This window comes from Schistosoma haematobium, chromosome 7, assembly GCF_000699445.3.
Source record: "Schistosoma haematobium chromosome 7, whole genome shotgun sequence".
NCBI classification, from domain to species: Eukaryota; Metazoa; Platyhelminthes; class Trematoda; order Strigeidida; family Schistosomatidae; genus Schistosoma; species Schistosoma haematobium.
In genome coordinates this window covers 9,116,724-9,136,632 of record NC_067202.1, presented here as the reverse complement: position 1 = coordinate 9,136,632, position 19,909 = coordinate 9,116,724, and the positions used below count along the sequence as shown (strand labels likewise).

At 38.7% G+C, this 19,909-nt stretch overlaps 1 protein-coding gene across 1 annotated transcript in view; it reads left to right on the top strand.

The window, feature by feature from the left end:
* Window positions 1-2,887: 2,887 nt before the first annotated feature.
* MS3_00009557 (uncharacterized protein) overlaps window positions 2,888-19,909 on the top strand; it is a 33,561-nt gene continuing 16,539 nt past the window's right edge. Inside the window, exons 1-4 of the mRNA XM_051217930.1 lie at window positions 2,888-3,092; window positions 12,586-12,795; window positions 12,833-13,354; window positions 14,405-14,786. Of these exons, the coding sequence (XP_051064366.1) occupies window positions 12,603-12,795; window positions 12,833-13,354; window positions 14,405-14,786 (1,097 nt within the window). The 5' untranslated portion in view covers window positions 2,888-3,092; window positions 12,586-12,602. The remainder of the gene's footprint in view (window positions 3,093-12,585; window positions 12,796-12,832; window positions 13,355-14,404; window positions 14,787-19,909) is intronic.

Genomic DNA, 19,909 nt, shown 5'->3' with positions numbered 1-19,909 from the left:
GCTTGAAATGAGAATTCGGGTGAAGATTATTTGAGCTATAAAAAATGGGATCACAATAACAATAATAAAAAGATGAGTGTTGATAGCCGTTGGTTAATAACGTATAGGTAGTAAGTATTTTGTGTTTAGAAATATTAAAAGTAATCATTATTGTAGAAATGTTAATATTGGTATTAGTTTTGGTTTAAATTATAAAATCAAATAACGTTAATGCTAGTAAGTTGTCCATGAGTTGATTTTCGATTGCATTTGTATTAGTAGACTAACTGAAGGAACAAAAATATTACCATGTAGAAGAGTTCCAACTAGTGTTCCAGTTAGTTTGACACAGTTTATTTAGTTACGAGGAGATTTTCTCAACCTCATTTTTACTTGACCGTAATAGAATTTAGTAATACTACTAATACACATGAAGGGTTATCAAAACAAAATTTAAATACGTGAGTGATAATTATATGAATTTTGAACAGATAACTAAGAGCGATTCGTTAAACACGATTGCATTCGTAAGAGACACGCTCTAGACTCAATGTTCTGATCTGCAGCAGACTATTTATTTATATTTATACTTGCCGGCTGATTGGGCATACAAGTTAGTTGCAAGTACGCGGTTTATCATAAAGCGGAATACGGCTTAATTGAGATATAATGGTTATAAGTTATTGAAATCAGTTAAGCATATGTGTCATATTCCTAGGTAATGTGGTGCTGCAAGATGTATTTGACTAAATAATTTTTACAAGATGATTAAATAGTGAGTGATGCTCATGTGATTATCAGGGAGAACATAAGTTGTGAGCAAGGGGAGTACACTCCCAACTCATGTCTATGATAATGGCTTGAACCTTAGTCAGTGTTGGGGTAAATTCGACATTGATGTTTTCAGTTTGCAGGAGATTTGCTCGACTGCTTATACTGATTATTTGCATGCATGATTGTGTCGCTAAACCATCAATAAGACTGGCAAGGTTTTGAGATATTTACTGAATGAGCAACTGATAGAGAAACATACTGTAATCATCTGTGATGGATGAAGATACCAAGAAAACAACACTATTTAATGGTAATTATAAGTCAATTTGTTGACCGATTTCGTTAATAGTTTCATTAATTTTATCAGTCATATTACGTGATTGTCAAGTTATGACAATGCTTTATGACGATATCCTGAAACTATTATGTTTAACTAGTTATAGTGTTGAATGAGGATTAGTCAGTGGAAAAATAGGTATTGTTGCTTTGCTTTAGATGATTTGAAGTTATCAGAAATTTATAACGTTAAAGAATCCGAGACGCCTAATTTAATTATAAATTTCAATTCAGAAATATTCGTTTAGTGTTAATTCTAGTAGGCTACGGAGTTTTGATTTTAAACGTTTATTTAACCAACAGCTACCTGGGGATTTAGTTATTTTAATAGTGCAGTTGATAGTACCCAAATTTTCAATCTTATTATCTAAACTATGTTCGCATTTTAGGCTAATAATATGATAAAACAACCCATAAACCCAAATACGATTAGCAACAACGACTATGATGGGTTTATTGATAAATGTTAAAGGCGATTCAGATGGTTTCTAAATTTAGAAGACATGAAGATATAGTGTAACGTATGTACGGGCCAGGTTAACAAGCAGGTTGTTGACGTATATGACAATTTAAAAATAATGAACATGACCAGATAAATAAATTCAAAGTTAAGAATGCTTGTGAAACTTCAGGCAGGAATATGACGCGTTATAAACATTCCATAAGAAGTTACTGCATTTAGCCTAGGGACACTTACAAATATATGGCAAAAGCAACTGGAAAACATATACATGTTAAGTACAAAAAATCATTAGGTAAAATAGTTGAACTTGCCTGGGTTATTTTTGAAAATTAGATTATTCAGTAGACGACATATATAACACCATTCGTGAGGAGTAGTAATGATCCAAAAGCATCCAGAATAAAACATGCAGTATGGCAATCACTTCCAGGGTGCCTGATGCCGTTGACATTCACAATGAATCCTTCAGTTTGTTTAGTTCTGGGATATCACATAGTAGTGAGTTTAGGCTAGAGTGAGTGTAAATAAGGCATCCTCCTCCTCGTCCTTTCAGTCTATCGCTTCTATATAAGAAATAGTTAACAAGAGATATACGTAGGTCGGAAATATTACTGTTAGTCCATGCTTCAGATATCACTATAAGTCACCACGTGGTCGGAAGAAAGAGGATATGTAATTGTAGACATAATCATCTGAATGCGAGACTTCTGAGGTAGCTGCCTAGATATTGGGAAAAGTGTCTCCCATCGAATGCGTAGAGATATGTCTATGATGCTTGGCTAATTGACTTGAGCTAGAATACTTGCCAGAAGTGGTAGTTTCAATAAAGAGATCGATTACCTCTAAACAATTTGCTCGGGGAACTTGCTTGCAGAGAAAAATAGGGGCAACACAACCATGATTTCAGTCAATCTTGGCCATATTCCATGTGGACGCCGATGACTGCCCGTCTTTGTAGCTTGCTATGCTTAGCAGCGTCTGGTCATCTTTCCTTACTATAGGTGAAATCTAGGACACATTCTACTTCGTAAATGCATAACTATTGTTTTTTTTCGTTCACAAGGCTTTCATCTATTGAGCCAACAAGCGACAGCTCTTAAGATTTCAATTCGAAACTAAACCACTCTATTTCGCACATCCGTCATGGTAATGACGTGGAGTAAATTCTACTTGTTTCGTGGCACGTCCAAAACTAAATTCGAGTTTGAATTATTCAATAGTCTCTCAAGGTTCCTAGAATCCGGCTTAGCTTACTGAGCGCCACGATAAGAAAATTCTTTCTTCTAGAACTCCTACTTCCCTAAAACAAGCGTATTCATCCACCCATCAACTTCCCTGGAGTAACTGTGACAGAATGCCTGAAATACCCACATTGGACAACATTTAACAACAAGAACCGTGAGGCGGCTACAGAAAGTGAACTTAAATATATCGGTCAGTTTGAGCAAGCTCATCTGAAAGATATTGGATATTGTACCTATATCTGAAACATATTTCAATGCCATCCTCCTGGCGGGAAAGGGTTCGACCAGCTAGTTCCGTGAGTCCTCACAAAGTTTCTGTATGATTTTTCGTGTTTAGCTTTTTCGTTTCTAAGTTTTCGGGTTGTTATAATATCGTGTTAGTGGATATGATTCAACTAATAATGCACTAATGTTATACACTGCATGGGTATACTGTATACATTACTATTTGTTGATTTTGGTTTGAGTCATATCATGTGATTTGAAGCAATATTGGTGGAGATGGAAGTTAACAAGTTATCAACAAAATTTCCTTGCGAATTCGTCAATAATTTCCGTTGGCTTTCAATCCCTCAATTTGTTTCCAAAGGGCACACAATTTGGTTCGTTATACATTTCTATTAATAAGCATCCCAAACAACCAAAAAGGGGAAATAAAAGGGTAAATGCTTTAGAAGAGAAAGAGGAAAACGCATCAGAATGTCGCCTTTTTCGCCGCTTTGTTGATGAACTGCCGACTTTTCGCCTAAATATCCGCCAAATTGTCTACTTTTCGCCTAAATTTCCGTGGAATTGCCTACTTATACGCTTAATTGTCTACTTTTCGCCTAAATACACACAGAACTCCATACTTTCGATCCATTGACATAACCCCAAAGGTCTCCTATGTTTGCCTTTATTTTCAACAACAGACCAAAATAAAACTGCAATGCACTGGAAAACCGGTATATTTAAAAAAACTTATTTAAAAGGAAAAGCGTATTATTGTACAACATTAGAGCAGAAGCTTCAGCATTGATTGTTTTGCATTTCCATTGCAATTGCTAATTCATTGTTATTTGAAATTATCTGCAAAAGAAGGAATAGGTGATGTATTATTTATAAGGAATGTGCATTTAATCAAAAGTTCACTGACACAAACACACATTCTCAACACTTCTATAGTTTCCCATGTAAGTAATAAAGTAAGCTCTTTTACAAAAAATTGTTTATTAAACATGAGGTAGAACATAAAGAAAATTGCACAGACTATTCCCTTCAACCATGTTCGTTCGGCTACTGAGAATTGAGGCAGTCGTCCCGTAAATTCTGAAGTGAAAAAAAAACAAAAAAAGTCACAACGATATCTCAATGACATGCTTTGGCACAGCCATTTACTTGAAGCTGAACTTACGGTTATGTTCGTTAATACTGTTGACTGTAACTATAGAGCCGTAGGGAATTTATCACTTTAAATTAGTACATACCTGGTCTTGTTTCCTTCTATTACGCTTTATCATTTTGTCTCGGATATCGTGAAAGTAACCTTGTGTCGCGATGTCGTACAGCTCAGCAAGGTCTTTTTCGTTGACAGCGAATGACAGAAAGCGATTTGTTAAGGCACCCGAAGTTCAAATAATAAATATGAGTTGCTTCGTACGCAGCCGTAAAACCGGCATTTCTGAAGTGCTCGTTTTGAGGAGGTGCCAAGTAACGTGAATTTACTGGCAACCTCAGGTGTCAAGAGGTGCGACAGAACATACCGCATTGATGTTTTCGGATCGTCACTTGATAACCTCGTAACCATTGCCATCTGTAATAGGAACAAATTATCAAATTAATGTTGATGACTTACAAATAGGTCCCTGGTTTCTTTCTGCTGCAAACCAGTGTCCAGCATCTGCAGTTCCTCTTCAGATGATAAAGGGAACTGCTGACTCGAGATTCCGCAGTCGAATTGATGCGGTTGTTCTCGTTCATTGGACTTATATAGTAATTGCTTCACGTTAATACTCAAATTAGTAATAGCGGCGGATATGTTCTGCATCAATTTGTACAACCTATCAAAGCTCAGCGATGTATTTGACATTATATACATCATAAAGTCGTTCATCAGCTCTGCGATTTACGAACTTCTGAGAGCACAAGTTCACTTCAGTGCATCCTATAATTAATATTTTCACGTATGAACTTAATGTACATACCACTATTATCTGAAAGCCTCTGATTGATGTTGCTAGTGGATGGTGTAACAGTAGAAGTACTGTCATTACAACTGATTTCTCTCTTTACTTCTATCAATTTAATAAACAACACTGTTGAACTCAGTTACCTTTTATGGTGCTTTCATTAGCAAACTCACTAAACGAAATAAAGTCATATTTTTTCATGAAAGCGGCTCGCATTTTATTCTACCTTCTATTATAAGTGGTTCTGTGACAGCCAAAGGTACGTGAAAAGTTCACAGTGGCCTTACGTCTACGAACATTCTCACTGACTTCAATGAAACTCATATTGGACTAACAAGGTAATAAGTTATAATGAACATGAAAATCGGAGAGCACGTCACTCACCTGCATCACGTAAGCTTTTTGTGATGGCTCCTAAGCATGTCGAAACACTTTAGCTAAACAAAAAATGAAGTCAGTGCATATGCGTCTCACCCGAATGTCTGGCGCATTATTTTGTACCTTGTTTTTATGACAATAGCTTTGTTTTTTTATTAGGCGGTGCCTTAATTTGTCGACGTTTACGAAAACGTTAGTTCGGGATGCGGTATATTCAAACACTATGTTACGTATAATTGTCGACAAATTTCCTCAAAATACACGCCGTAAGAGGGAAAAATCGATATTTCCCCTAAATAACCGCCGTGAAAGCGAAAAAGCGACATTTCCCCTTTATTTACGCTTTCGTCCGCTTTATTTCTCCTTTATTGGTTGTTTGGGATATAGTGTAACACCTCAGAAATGTGGTAAGGTGTCCTGTAGCTACTTTCCTTATGTAGAAGTGCGATCTTATCTAGGTACCGTGTCTTTAGGTGCTGTAGGTCTCGAATTGTTCACATCTGGCGACTAGATCACAAGAAGATGTTCTGTTAGCACGTCTAGTTTCTCGTAGAGGTTATACATTGTCCTAGAAGTGTTAAACTATCATCATAAACAAGCTACAGTCCAGAAGTGTGTGGGGGAAATTTTTGTTCAGTATTGAAGTGTACTTCACCATCGTTCTCAGGTCCTACAACTGTATGCGACACATCTACTTCAACATACTGACTTTGTTTCGACAGCCTTCCAGGAGTTTTTGAGCATAATATATAATCTCATCCTGAGATTCGTGCTATCACTGAGTTAGAAAATTGTTCAGCATAAGATGAATGTTGATATATAGCAGTGTTTTCAGAATGCCTTGCATTTCCAGCGGGGTAAGATTTACATACAACCACCGAACTAGCAGGATTTGATATGCCCTACACACTGGCTTAGTAAGTCCATTGAACCTATCTAATAGTTTCAATTACATCTTCACTTCAATGGCTTGTTTTATTGTATGATCGATTACTCTTACTGTGGATATCTCTTTCGAGATTGTTTTCATCGACAGATGGGTTTCAAACTTTAGCGTATCGTTAGCATTCACTTGAGATAGTGGTTCCTAATTCCAACATAGTTTGTTAAATGGGCTCACTCAAGTCTTGGGTGCGCATTATATCATTATTACAGTATTCCATCCAACGGCTAACGGACTTGTGGAGAGGTTCCAATGACAACTAAAAAGCGTTGGTAACTCAGCCTGAGATATCCTATTGAAATGAATACAACCTACTGCTTTTACTCAGGACTCGTTCAGCCGTTAAAAGGTTTGAATTGTACACCTGCGCAACTTCTTTATGGTTCTAGTTTAACTTGTTGCCCCTATACGAGTTAGATGTGCTGGCATCACGTCTTTCTGATGCACAATTAAAAACCTGTAATAACACAGGAAGCTTATACCAAAGAACGGATCAGTAAGCACTGTTGCACTTACGGCCTTTTTGTTCGGGGAAACACGTTCGTAGCACTGTCCATTTACTTACTCCTGTTACTCCTAATGGAGCATAGGCCGCCGACCAGCATTCTCCAACCCACTCTGTCCTTGGCCTTCTTTTCTAGTTCCATCTAATTCTTGTTCATTTTTCTCATGTCTATTTCCATTTCCCGACGTAATGTGTTATTTGGTCTTCCTCTCCTCCTTTGGCCTTGAGAATTCCATGTGAGGGTTTGTCTTGTGACGCAGTTGGGTGCTTTCCTCAATGTGTCCTACCCACTTCCAGCGCTTCTTCCTGATTTCTTCCTCCGCTGGGATCTGGTTTGTTTTTTCCCACAGTTGGTTGTTGCTAATAGTGTCCGGCCAACGGATCCGAAGTATTTTGCGTAGACAACTGTTAATAAACACTTGTATCTTCTGGATGATGGATTTCGTAGTTCTCCAGGTTTCCGCCCCATACAGTAGAACTGTCTTGACATTTGTATTGAAAATCATGACCTTGGTGTTGGTTGACAGTTGCTTTGAGTTCCAGATGTTCCTCAGTTGTAAATATGCTGCTCTCGCTTTGCTGATCCACGCCTTCACATCTGCATCAGATCCACCATGTTCATCAATGATGCTGCCCAGATATGTAGAGGTTTTTACATCTTCCAAATCTTCTCCGTCAATTGTGACTGGATTAGTGCATTCTGTGTTGTATCGGAGAATCCTGCTTTTCCCTTTGTGTATATTAACACCTACTGCTGCTGAGGCTGCTGCTACACTGGTCGTCTTCTCCTGCATTTGTTGTTGCGTTTGGGACAGAAGGGCCAGATCATCTGCGAAGTCTAGATCGTCCAACTGCATCTTAGATGTCCATTGTATCCCGTGTTTCTTTTCAGGTGTTGACGTCTTCATGATCCAGTCAATCACCAGGAGAAAGAGAAAGGGTGAGAGTAAGCAACCTTGCCTGACACCAGTCTTTACTTCAAACGACTTTGTCAACTGTCCTCCATGCACGATTTTGCAGTGTAATCCATCATAGGAATTCTGTATGATATTGACTATCTTCTGAGGCACACCGTAGTGTCGAAGAAGTTTCCATAGTGTTGTTCTGACCACGCTATCAAATGCTTTCTCGTAGTCAATGAAGTTGATGTAGAGTGATGAATTCCATCCAATTGATTGTTCCACAATGATCCGTAGAGTTGTGATTTGGTCTGTACACGATCTATCCTTACGGAATCCTGCCTGTTGGTCACGAAGTTGGGCGTCTACGCAGTCCTTCATTCTGTTTAACAATACCCTGTTGAAGACTTTTCCCGGTATTGAGAGAAGAGTGATGCCTCTGTAGTTATCACAGTTGCTGAGATCGCCTTTCTTCGGTATTTTGATCAGAAGTCCTTCTTTCCAGTCTGTTGGTACTTGTTCCTCATCCCAAATCTTATTGAAGAGAATGTGAAGTATCCTTGCAGTTACCGCTACGTCTGCTTTCAGTGCCTCTGCTGGAATGTTGTCTGGTCCTGCTGCTTTGCCACTCTTGATTTGCCTGATGGCCATGCTTATCTCTTCAATTGTTGGTGGGCCAACATCGATTGGGAGATCTGTGGGTGCTGCTTCGATGTTGGGTGGGTTCAGTGGGGCTGGTCGGTTCAAGAGTTCTTTGAAGTGTTCTACCCATCTGTTTCGTTGCTCTTCAATGTTGGTGATTACCTTGCCTTCCTTGCTTTTCACTGGTCGTTCTGGTTTGCGTCGATTTCCAGAGAGTTTCCTTGTTATGTCATACAGTTGTCTCATGTTCCCTTCTCTTGCAGCCTTTTCCGCCGTCGTTGCTAAATCTTCCACATATTTACGTTTGTCGGTTCCGATGCTCCTCTTCACTTGTTTGTTTACTTCTGTGTATTCAGCTTGTGCCTTGGCTTTCTCTGCTCTTGTTCGGCTGGTATTGATTGCTGCCTTCTTGTTCCTCCTTTCTTGAATCTTCCCCAGTGTATCAACAGTGATCCATTCCTTGTGATGGTGCTTCTTGTGACCCAGGACCTCATGACATGTTGAAGTGATTGCCTCTTTGATGCCCTTCCAGTTGCTCTCCACAGTAGTTCCTTCTCCATTGAGTAGATCATGAAAGGCCTGGAACTTATTGCTGAGGTCTATCTTGAATTTGTTGAGTTTGTTAGTATCCTGAAGAAAGGCCGTATTGAACTTTTTTGATATTATCCGCCCCATTGTCCAGTGCTTCTTGAGTTTCAATTTCATCTTGGCGACCAGCAAGTGATGATCTGATGCTATATCAGCTCCTCTCTTGGTCCTCACTTCCTCCATCGTCCTCCTGAACGTTTTGTTGATGTAGATATGGTCGATTTGGTTTTGCGTGGTGTGATCCGGTGAAGTCCATGTTGTGTGTACGTTTATGTGGGAATATGGTACCACCTATGACCAGTTTATTGAAGACACATAGGTTTGCAAATCTCACCATTTTCGTTCCTTTCTCCCAGTCCGTGTCGTCCCATGATGTCTTCATATCCAGTGTTGTCCGTTCCAACCTTGGCATTGAAATCTCCCATCAGAATGGTCAGGTCCTTTGTTGGGCACTTCTCGACTATTGACTGCAGCCTATTGTAGAATTGATCTTTAGCGTCTTCATTGTAATCGTTGGTAGGCGCATAGCATTGGATGATGTTCATTGAAATACCCCCTTTCTTTGTTTTGAAGGAGGCTTTGATGATCCTTGGTCCATGAGATGCCCATCCTATAAGTGCATTTTGTGCTTGTTTGGACAGCATCAATGCAACTCCTTGTGTATGTGGGGCATTTTCTTGTTCATGGCCGGAGTATAACAGAAGCTGTCCTGAAGTTAGTCGTTGTTGTCCAACTTGCGTCCAATGTGTTTCACTGATCCCAAGCACCTCTAGGTTGTATCTCCTCATTTCTGCAGCAATTTGGAAGGCCCTCCCGGTGTCCCACATTGTACGAACATTCCATGTACCTAAATAAATGGTCGCTCTGGTTGTCAGAAGGGGCATCGGCCTCGTCCTCGTCCTCTCAATTTCGTAAATAACACTCCCGCCACGAGAAGGTAGTGAGTAGGACTTCCCTGGCAGAGGCTATATACGCGTGGCCATGTGAGAGCATTTCGAGAGGGAGAGCGGACTCTCCCTACTCTTGGCCGTACCACGGTATTTGGGGACGTGTGTGGGTCAAAGTTGCTTGAAAAACAAAGAATATGATCAGTTAACGGAAAATGTGAACCAATAGTGAAATCGAACACCTACAGGGAGGTAAAATATCGATGTGGATTACTGTGAATAGTTTTCAGCTAAACCACACAAGATCTCCAATCGATAGTCACAATTATCGCGTGGATCCCATGCAGAGCCTGCATCTACCAACACTTCTCAGTCCAATAATCACTGCTTAACACCACATTTTGACTTGTCCACCCTTCGTTTTTTCATCCTACCCTGCTGCAGACAGCATTAAGCGTCAAGCTAAGTGCCAGGAGAGAATACGTAACATGTATCCCTGTCATCTCAGTAAATGTAGATTAGTGACTTCATCAACCGCCTTGCTATCATCACCTAGTGTCTTGCTTAAATGCCGTGGTACGGCCGAGTCAGTCAGTCAGTAACAACGTAGAACTTCGTACGTACGTACATCAGTTCGAGTTGCCACACCACCTTAGCACAGAGATACAGTTGTCGACTCAAATCCCGTAGTGGTAGAGGTGGCAAGAGTATAAGCAGTAATCGGGAAGATTAGGGTTTGGAGGTGTTATTTAAAGAGTATAATCCAGTGAAATAAATTTGGAAAGAGGAAAAAAGGGACATGAAGAATTCAGAAGATTAGAATTTGGGAGAACATAAAGAGTGGATGCACCTGCGCCATTGCAAACGATTCTGAGCCATGTCATTCAACTGTGTTACTTACTCGATGGTCCCATGATATACGAGCAATGTTTCGAAGACACCTATGATCGAATACTAGTAACCTACGAATATCCTCTACTCTTACCGGCCATGTTTCACTGCCATAAAGTAGGACGGGACGAACTGCAGCGCAGTAAACACATCTTTTGGTTGATAGACGGATATCTCGCCTACGCCATAAATGACGCAAGTTAGCAAAAGCTAGTCGAGCCTTCTGTATCCGTGCTGAGATTTCGTCACACACCAGACCACAAGGGCTGATGAGACTTCCAAGATAAGTGAAGCGGTACGGCCGAGAGTGGGGAGAGTCTGCTCTCCCTCTCGAAATGCTCTCACATGGCCACGCGTATACAGCCACGATCAGAGAATTCCTACCCAATGCCTTCTCGCGGTGGTTTATTTATTATTTATTTATTTGAACACATAAATATTGGTACAAGAGGGCGCCAATATATATGCGCCACACAAAATAATGAGAATTCAAAGAGAAGGAAAAAGAAAAAGAGGTAAGGAGCGTAAAAAAGAGAACAATAACGAAGAGATTGGAGTAAAGTAGTGTATTAATAATAATAGTAATAATGGGGGAACGGAAAGGTACAATCAGAAGAAATCTTTCAGTTAAGGGAGACACAACCACTTTTTATGAAGAAAGTAAGAGAAGGTTACAGCAGGATCGCCGCTGGCTTCTATTCTGAGCCATATCTGATAACGTCTCTAGCCACTGTGTAGCAGGGAGTCGTGAAGGACCAACACAAGCCAGTCCTTTGCGGCTTTCTTTCATGCCACGACACCATGTCATATACTGACCACCTCTCCGCTTTTTCCAATCAGTCCCAGAGTCGGCAAATAATGCACGACGTGGAATTCTCTGGGACGACATTCGTAGAACATATCCAAGCCGCCGAAGTCGGTGTTTCAAGATGGTGACACCGATTGCCTTATCATCTCTGTGCCCGAACACACGATGCCGAGCCTCTGCATTACTAACATGGTGTTGCCACTGGATGTCAGCAATCCTTCAGAGACAACGATGATCGAACACAGAGTCTTCTAACGTCCTCAACTCGGAGAGGCCAGGTTTCGCAAGCATAGAGCAAAACTGCTCTCACCATTGATTTGGTTTGGGATCCGGTTAAAGCGCCGGACATTCGCGGCGGGGGTGTTATTTACGAAGTTGGGAGGGCGAAAAGCGAATGTCCGGCGCTTTAACTGGGTTGGTGGATATGGAGGATCCACCCAGGGGATTTGGTAGACCCTAACTCCAAACGAATAGTGCATATGGGCTCCGGTGTCCTGAGGGAGCAAATGGCGTATGAACCAATCGTTGGTCACCGACTACCATGGGACTGCATCTTCTAACGTTGCTCCACTACCTTGTGGATTAGATTTTTGTGTCAAATGCTCGGAGTGTGACTCCCTAAGAATACTACCTGCTTCGACCTGGGCATCTGGGCAGTATCACAGCCCATACACAAATCAAGTGACTTGTGTGGTGGATATTTATTCGGTGCCCTTTGTCCCAATATTTATGTTTTCAAGTAAATAATTAAACCCAATTTCAATATTACTCTGTTGTTCCACCATCCACCACCAATGCTACGAACATATCTATTGTCAAACAATAATCAACCTATGTCCTGTACCTTTAAAGGGTTGCTATCGCAAAGTTAAACAGTGAATTGCTATAGAATGTATCGGGGAATTTTAATTATATATATATATATATATATATATATATATATATATATATATATATATATATATATATATATATATATATATATATATATATATATATATATATATATATATAAATCTTTCTGCATAATTATTGTCTCACCATTCTTAATTTCTGTTTATTTATTTTAAATCTCCTTAGCTTCTTATAGTTTGAAAATGAGCACTCCTAATCTACCAAATAGTACTATCAGATCTGGTTTACCTTTTGAGTTATGTCGTTCTGACTACTCCCTCCCGATACCGGTCATATCACAAGCATCATCCTTAGTTTCCGTTCCTAGAAATGTATTTAATGCTTATCCATCAACTGCACAATCCAGAGGCAGTAATGTCCTACAGAAACCTACCGGTAAAATAAATCTAGTTTACTAAAATTGCTTTTCTAGTCAGTAATTCAACGTCAAATTTCCCTTTAGTCACTACAAGTAACATTGCTCAGTCAAATGCCAACGCTTTCGCAAATTACCCAGCATTTAACAGTATTTTTCAAACACTTTTACGTGGAACAAATCCATCTCAAGTTACCATTGCTCCCCCGAATGTCTCAGGTTATGTTAATACAGTGGCAGGACCGAATGGGAATCTGTTCACTGGTTTTCGACCTACGCAACTATCTTATCAGCCGAATATTCGCATCACTGCGCCTGGAATTATTTCGTCTGGATCCACGCATGGCACAGTAAACTCAGTTGCATTGAGGTCAACAAACTGTACCACACGTAACAATGTCAATTCCACATCGACATGTACAACCACGGCCACTACAACTTGTAATTCACTGACTACCAGTCGTACAGCCAATCCATCCGTGGAATCATTATTTGTGTCGAGTAATTTTGTTTCAGTTTCTGACTCAATCAATCGCACGCGAAAACTGGGTGCTGCGGCTTTTGTTCGATGGGCAGAAGGTTTGTAATGTTCGATTTCTTTTCTAGGATATTTTTCACTCTAAGTTATCATCGAATTTCATTTAAGCCCTCTCTTGTAGACAAAATACCTGATAATTCTACTGTGCTTACTGCAAGTTCAGAATCAGCTCAGCTATTCGCTTACTGACGTTTGATAAAATCACTAATTTTCTGCGGTCGTAGATCACGAATTCATTTTATACCTTGCACGTGTATTAAAATTCAGTACCGAAAAATTTGTTTCTTTTGCATGTATGTGGTCTTTCTTACCGTAATATCAGATTTTCACGTGTAAGACTCCGTCGTTGAAGGTATATGTCATGGAAGGATTTCGAGTATTTTATAATAGCGAGTGGCATTTAGCTTGTTAAAGTAAAGGAATCTAATTCTGATCGACAGAGGAGACTCATTGATGCGGTGTAAGCGAGTAATAACTGTTTACAAGTTCAAATTATTGCCGTAAGTCACTAAATAAAGTCACACTAAAAAAACAAGTCAACTATCCACCAGAATAAGTTTTCTTTTAACAAAATATTATGTTTATGTACAATACATTAATTACAAAATAAACATAATTAAATTTCCTAGGCGATTGGGAGATAAGAAATTTATAGATCAGTCACTCGCCAACAAATTCGAACTTGACTTAAGCGTATTTCTTAGGCTTCATATCGACACAATTGCTGAATAAAATAGTGTGACTTAATTTCTTTTTTATTTATTTAAACCAACTCTCTTTGATGTGAATTTATTATTTTCCTTAATGCGTTTGTTGTTAGTTAGAATCATTACCATAGACGTTCATGGTATTACTTTACTTCGAGTTTTTGCTAAGTTCTGGTTCCATCTTGTATGTACTTGACAGAAACTAGAAATAGCAGTAGTGAATGGTGATCACATTAAATTTATTATACAATACTTGCTAATGTTTGAAATGTATATCGAATTCATGGAACATTGTTTTGTTTTCACGTAACTGTCTGATTTATGCTTATCATTTTAGTTGTATGACTAAATCATATAGTAACATTTGCTTTCCTTTGTATTTAGCGTGTACACGGTCGTTCAGAAAGGAGCGGATTTCTGTTTGGCCTCGATGCAAAGCCGATTCAGATGCATTGCATGAAATGAACTGGATCATTTCTCCACCTGGTCTTTTAGGCATTTATTCTGAATCTCCTTTTTTGCGACCTGTAGTACTACTGCGCCGTGTTCAGTTTACTGCTCCTGGAAATGTCAATCCAAATATACCGGATACTGATAATATGGTCCGTTCTCTGCGTGAAATAGCTGATGCTAAAGTAACAAAGTATCCAGGTTTCGCTCCACAATTTCCACCTTCCGCAGCTTCTGTAGGTTTCACAACAGACTACATGACCTATGTATTTACCTTAGAATTGGAGCGTCAAGTTGTCAAGCTACTACGTCCTAAGTAAGTTCATATGTACTGATATAGTAAAAGCGCCAACAAATAAGGTTGAAACTCACTGAATTGTTAGACTAATCAGATAAATTCTTGCATAATGATGAATTAGATGTTAGATGCAGGTCTTCATGACACTGTGTAGTGAAATCTTAACGTAAAAACTGATAGCTGTGCATTCGATCTTTAAAAAAACTCCCGTAACTTTAAGTTGGAGATTAATTTTAATCTACAATTAAGCAGTGGAAATCTAAAAAAAGCGTGTAGACAAGCTGTTCTTCAAAAGGTGATGGTAAATACATTTTACAAGGGGGAAAAATTGAACATTATGTATTTCACAACCGTATCGAATTTTAAAAACGAAAGCATCGAAGTTACAGACAAGATACTTATTTTCATCAATCGCCACAGCATATATTGACTGATACGTCTATTTGAATATTTTGTTCTGGCCTGTCTTGATGAGTTTGGTTTCTGCAGTGTGCATAAAAAGTATGTTTTTTTAAACTTATTTTCTTAGATTCATAACCAAATTTTGTCCCAATAATCATTTGTATAATGCATAAAAAATCTATATAGTAAAACCGTCCACTTGAACAAATCCCATACAACTAAAACCATTTCAGAAGAAGTGGCTTACACTGAAAAACGAAACTTCGGAAAATTTAAAGACCTGATTTTTCTACTCATTTCAGTATTACAGATATATTATTTTTATTAATAAAAATCTACCCAATGCTCAATTTATGTGGAATTATCGAGTCAGACCTTGGTAATGACACCCACCAATCTGAATCCGATGCTTACTTAGATACTCATACCTTGTAAAAACTCTTCAAATGTGTGGGAACTATTTAAAGAGCTTACAGGTGGGAGATATATTGATGAAGATAACCAGCTGAATGTTTATGACTTAAATAAGTCTTTTGTACGTCAGTTATCTGATGTCATGCTCCCTGTATCCACAAGTTTAAAGAATAGTTGTGTTTCGATATTCATTGAAACTGATGTCTGATAGTGTTTCCAGTCAATCAACTCGTTCTAATATTTGGGACCTGACGAAATCCCAAACCTCCTTTTTAAGAAGTGTGCTGGCACTCTATGTCATCCATTCATGGGCATCTTTAACAAATCCTTCTCAACTAATTTCATACTGAAAAGGTGGAGGAAAGTATATGGTGATAGGAATGTGAAAATTACACCCATAGCAATAACTTCTTTTTTCAAAACAATGGGAAAACTACTACTACTCCCACTTCAACCTGCATTTAAAGAGCATATTGATCCATATCAGTTTGCTTACAAATGCAAAAGAAGTATCTTCGATGCTGCTATTATTTTGCACCATAACACGTTTACTGTCATTAAAACCTACAACTTGATAACCATCTGGATGCGTTCTTACCTTTCTGGAAAAGAGCAGTACACCGTCCTCGGAAGAAAGTGTTCTACGTCTCCGCTTACTCATGAAGGCGTGCCACAATGAGCTGTTCTGTCTCCTTTTTTTCCTAAATGATCTGCCATCTTCGACAGGAAATACTTCTGTTCAATGTATGGACGATCTCATTGCATATACACCGATATCTACCTATTTATGACCCCTTGAAATGAATGAGCTTTTGTCTCTCATTGAACGATCGTTGGTTGTTAATAGCTTCACACGTAATCTTTCTGAATCGCAAACTTCCCTCAAATGCCCTGGTACGGCCGATAGTGGGGAGAGTCTGCTCTCCCTCTCTAAATGCTCACACATGGCCACGCGTATACAGCCACGATCAGGGAAGTCTTACCCAATGCCTTCTCGCGGTGGGGGTGTTATTTACGAAGTTGGGAGGGCGAAAAGCGAATGTCCGGCGCTTTAACTGGGTTGGTGGATATGGAGGATCCACCCAGGGGATTTGGTAGACCCTAACTCCAAACGAATAGTGCATATGGGCTCCGGTGTCCTGAGGGAGCAAATGGCGTATGAACCAATCGTTGGTCACCGACTACCATGGGACTGCATCTTCTAACGTTGCTCCACTACCTTGTGGATTAGATTTTTGTGTCAAATGCTCGGAGTGTGACTCCCTAAGAATACTACCTGCTTCGACCTGGGCATCTGGGCAGTATCACAGCCCATACACAAATCAAGTGACTTGTGTGGTGGATATTTATTTGGTGCCTTCTTGTACGAATGTTTGTGTTTAAATAAATAAATAAAGTGGCAAACTTCTAATTTTAGACTGAGATATAAATAGTCCTTAAACACCTTGTAGGATTCCCATAAAGTTTATACTACTGGCGATTCCGTAATAAACAGTATCAAAACTTATTTGTTTTTGTGGAAGTTTTGCCTTTGATCTCTTTCCGTCTTCTCATGTTTTAGTGATATTGAGTTTTCCGTTTAATTTATTATATAAAGAGGCTACATTCTTTCTTCATTAATTTTACGATTTGTAAGTTCTTGTATATTACCTGTCATTCTTTGCCGGGTTTTTGAAAAAAAGATTTTGCTGTTCTGCAGAATGATGAAGGCAGTTAGCAGGGTATGTGGTGAATGTTTTGAGGTCATTAATAATATGGTACTTTATCTAACGAATATACTTTGAATAGTAGGTTGTTAGAGCTGACCTATTTGTATTTCTAAATGTGTCTAATTATAAGCTGTACAGGTTCTTATTGCACTTGAAACATTCCATTTAATTCCAGGTAGTTCACTAACTTAGTGTATGTATGTTATCGTTTTTTGTTTTTTAAAAGGAACTCGTTAAAATATTGTGTGCTGAGAATTCCATATCGTACTAAACATATATTGAATAAAGCCAGTCTCGCCATAACAATAAGTCCATAAACTTGTTTTCTTGTCATCTCCATACATCTTAGCCGATAGTGCTTTGCAATAGTTTTGATTTTCGTTTCTTGAAATCCATTGCATTTGACCCACTGCCTCATTATCATACTATTCAGGTTCTTTAGAAAAAGTGCTGAAATGAAGGAATTCCTTTTTAATACATTACCTAAGTGTGCGCGTTGACATGCTAAGAAGAATTTGTGGTATACGTTATTTGTCATAATAATTGTTTTACGAAGTCATATTATTTAGGTAGTAACGGGTGCCACATGGTCCAAACAAAGAACATGTAATTTCATGGGATTATATTTCTAATGGCCATCTGAAACTTAAACTATATGGGGGGGGACCGATTTTCCATGCAAGCACTGATATAAAACACAGTAGTTTTTATCGTTTATTTGCAAAATAATATTACGTTAACCTAAACACGAGTTCTCATTTTTCTAGTTATTTTCGTAGATTGGTCTGTGTACTAAAATATTGATTCGTGTTTTCGCAAGTATGTCTGTCGCACTAAATTATGTATTCAAAGTTTAGATAGACAGACATGAATTAAATTAAACAAGTGATCCACTAATTCAGACTGCAGGTCTCACTGTGAGCGTGTCAGTACACAAGTTAATCTATCGATTTTTAACTTCCATCCTGATTGGTCGCCTTTGTAGGTCACTTGTGATCGAAATTAGACAGGTCGGCCCGAGGACAGTCTGTCTAAATTAATTCTTTTTCAAACAGAGGTTTTTCATTTAAGCTAGTTCTGGAGAGACTAGTTCTTGGCATCCACGCCAGTTTCTTATTTAGCTATAAGTTTCATCAGGTTGTGAACTTTCATCATCCTTCGATGTTTGGACATTTCAATTTTGATGTTTTTTTAATAACTCTGCGGGCATACTGTATTTTAATTACAGTTCTGTATTGGTTGAACTTTCTGAGGTTAGATATACTCTTCATACAACTGTAAAAGTAATGTTTGTTGAGTATTCTGCAAATTTCCCTCAATGCTTCCATGGTTTTTCTGAGTAGTTCTTTCATCAGTTCAGATAATAAATGTCTGTAGGTGACTGTCTCTTTCACTTATGCATTGTTTGTGCTTTTAATGTTACCTAATTTTTTTTTGGGGGGGGGCGTATCTGCTGTTTTTCTTTTCATATTAATGTTTTTACTCATAGATCTATCATGCACGTCAGTGGTTTGTTTTTGTTTTCGACTATTCCCACTAGTCGTCTGTTTACTTTTGTCTTCTGTTTTTAACTACTTATAAGTAACTCGTTACAATCAACAAAGTTTTGTGGTCGGGTAAAATTTTTTGATATTCGAATGCATGGTATTTTCGAACTCTACCAGGATGTTATTACTTTTATTCATTCGTATACTATGATGACTCTCGAATACTCGGAACTAAAGCTAAGAAACGGGTTACCGTGCTTACTTTGATCACCGAGTAGTAACCAATGACGGGTTAGTTCGTAGAACTACTACTCAATGATTAACCGTTGTACATATTTCATTCTTACGAGAGGTCAGTCTCAGCTTGGACATATCGTTAGCGTATTATCATGCTATGAAAGTGGCTGATCTTGGTCCGAAACCCACTTGGGGTACTGGATACTCTGATTCCAGATACGACTAACTGACGAGTCTCAAACTATGTCCAGGTTCTGATAACTATCTCCAACTACATTATGTCAGTTACCATCTTATTTTGCGAATTTGTAAATCACTCCTTCCGTCATTTTGTACTTCCAGAAGTTAAGTCAGTCATACACAAATTAGGCTCTGACATATGTCCGTTGGCTGACGTCACATCATATCATCACAGTATGATGAAAGTATAAAAACAAATTCTCGAGTGATAGTAGAATAATAGTAGTAATAGTATAAGTGGTATTAGAACACATCATGTATATAGAAAATAGCATTAGAGAAGAAAGAATGAATTGAAGGGATAAAGTAATTATAGGATAATTCAGAACTGGATATCTAGGGGAAGATGCTGAATACGTGCATCTGCACCAATGAGAAATATCCTAAGCCATGTCACTCAACGTTTCCAACTATCGGTACGATAGTCGTGACACCAATTAGGTGAGCTTCATCTGACAACACGGTTCAGTATAACAGTCAGTGAACTTTACACATTGATGTCACAGCTTGATTTGGTAGAGCTTATAGACTTCCTACACCGTACATCAAGCTTTGGTGAATGGGCATACGTAATGCATGCCGAAATTTGAGTGTTGTTGTATTCGGTCTCACTCGTTAGGTTTTTCTCATTTTTACCTCGATGTTCACTGTC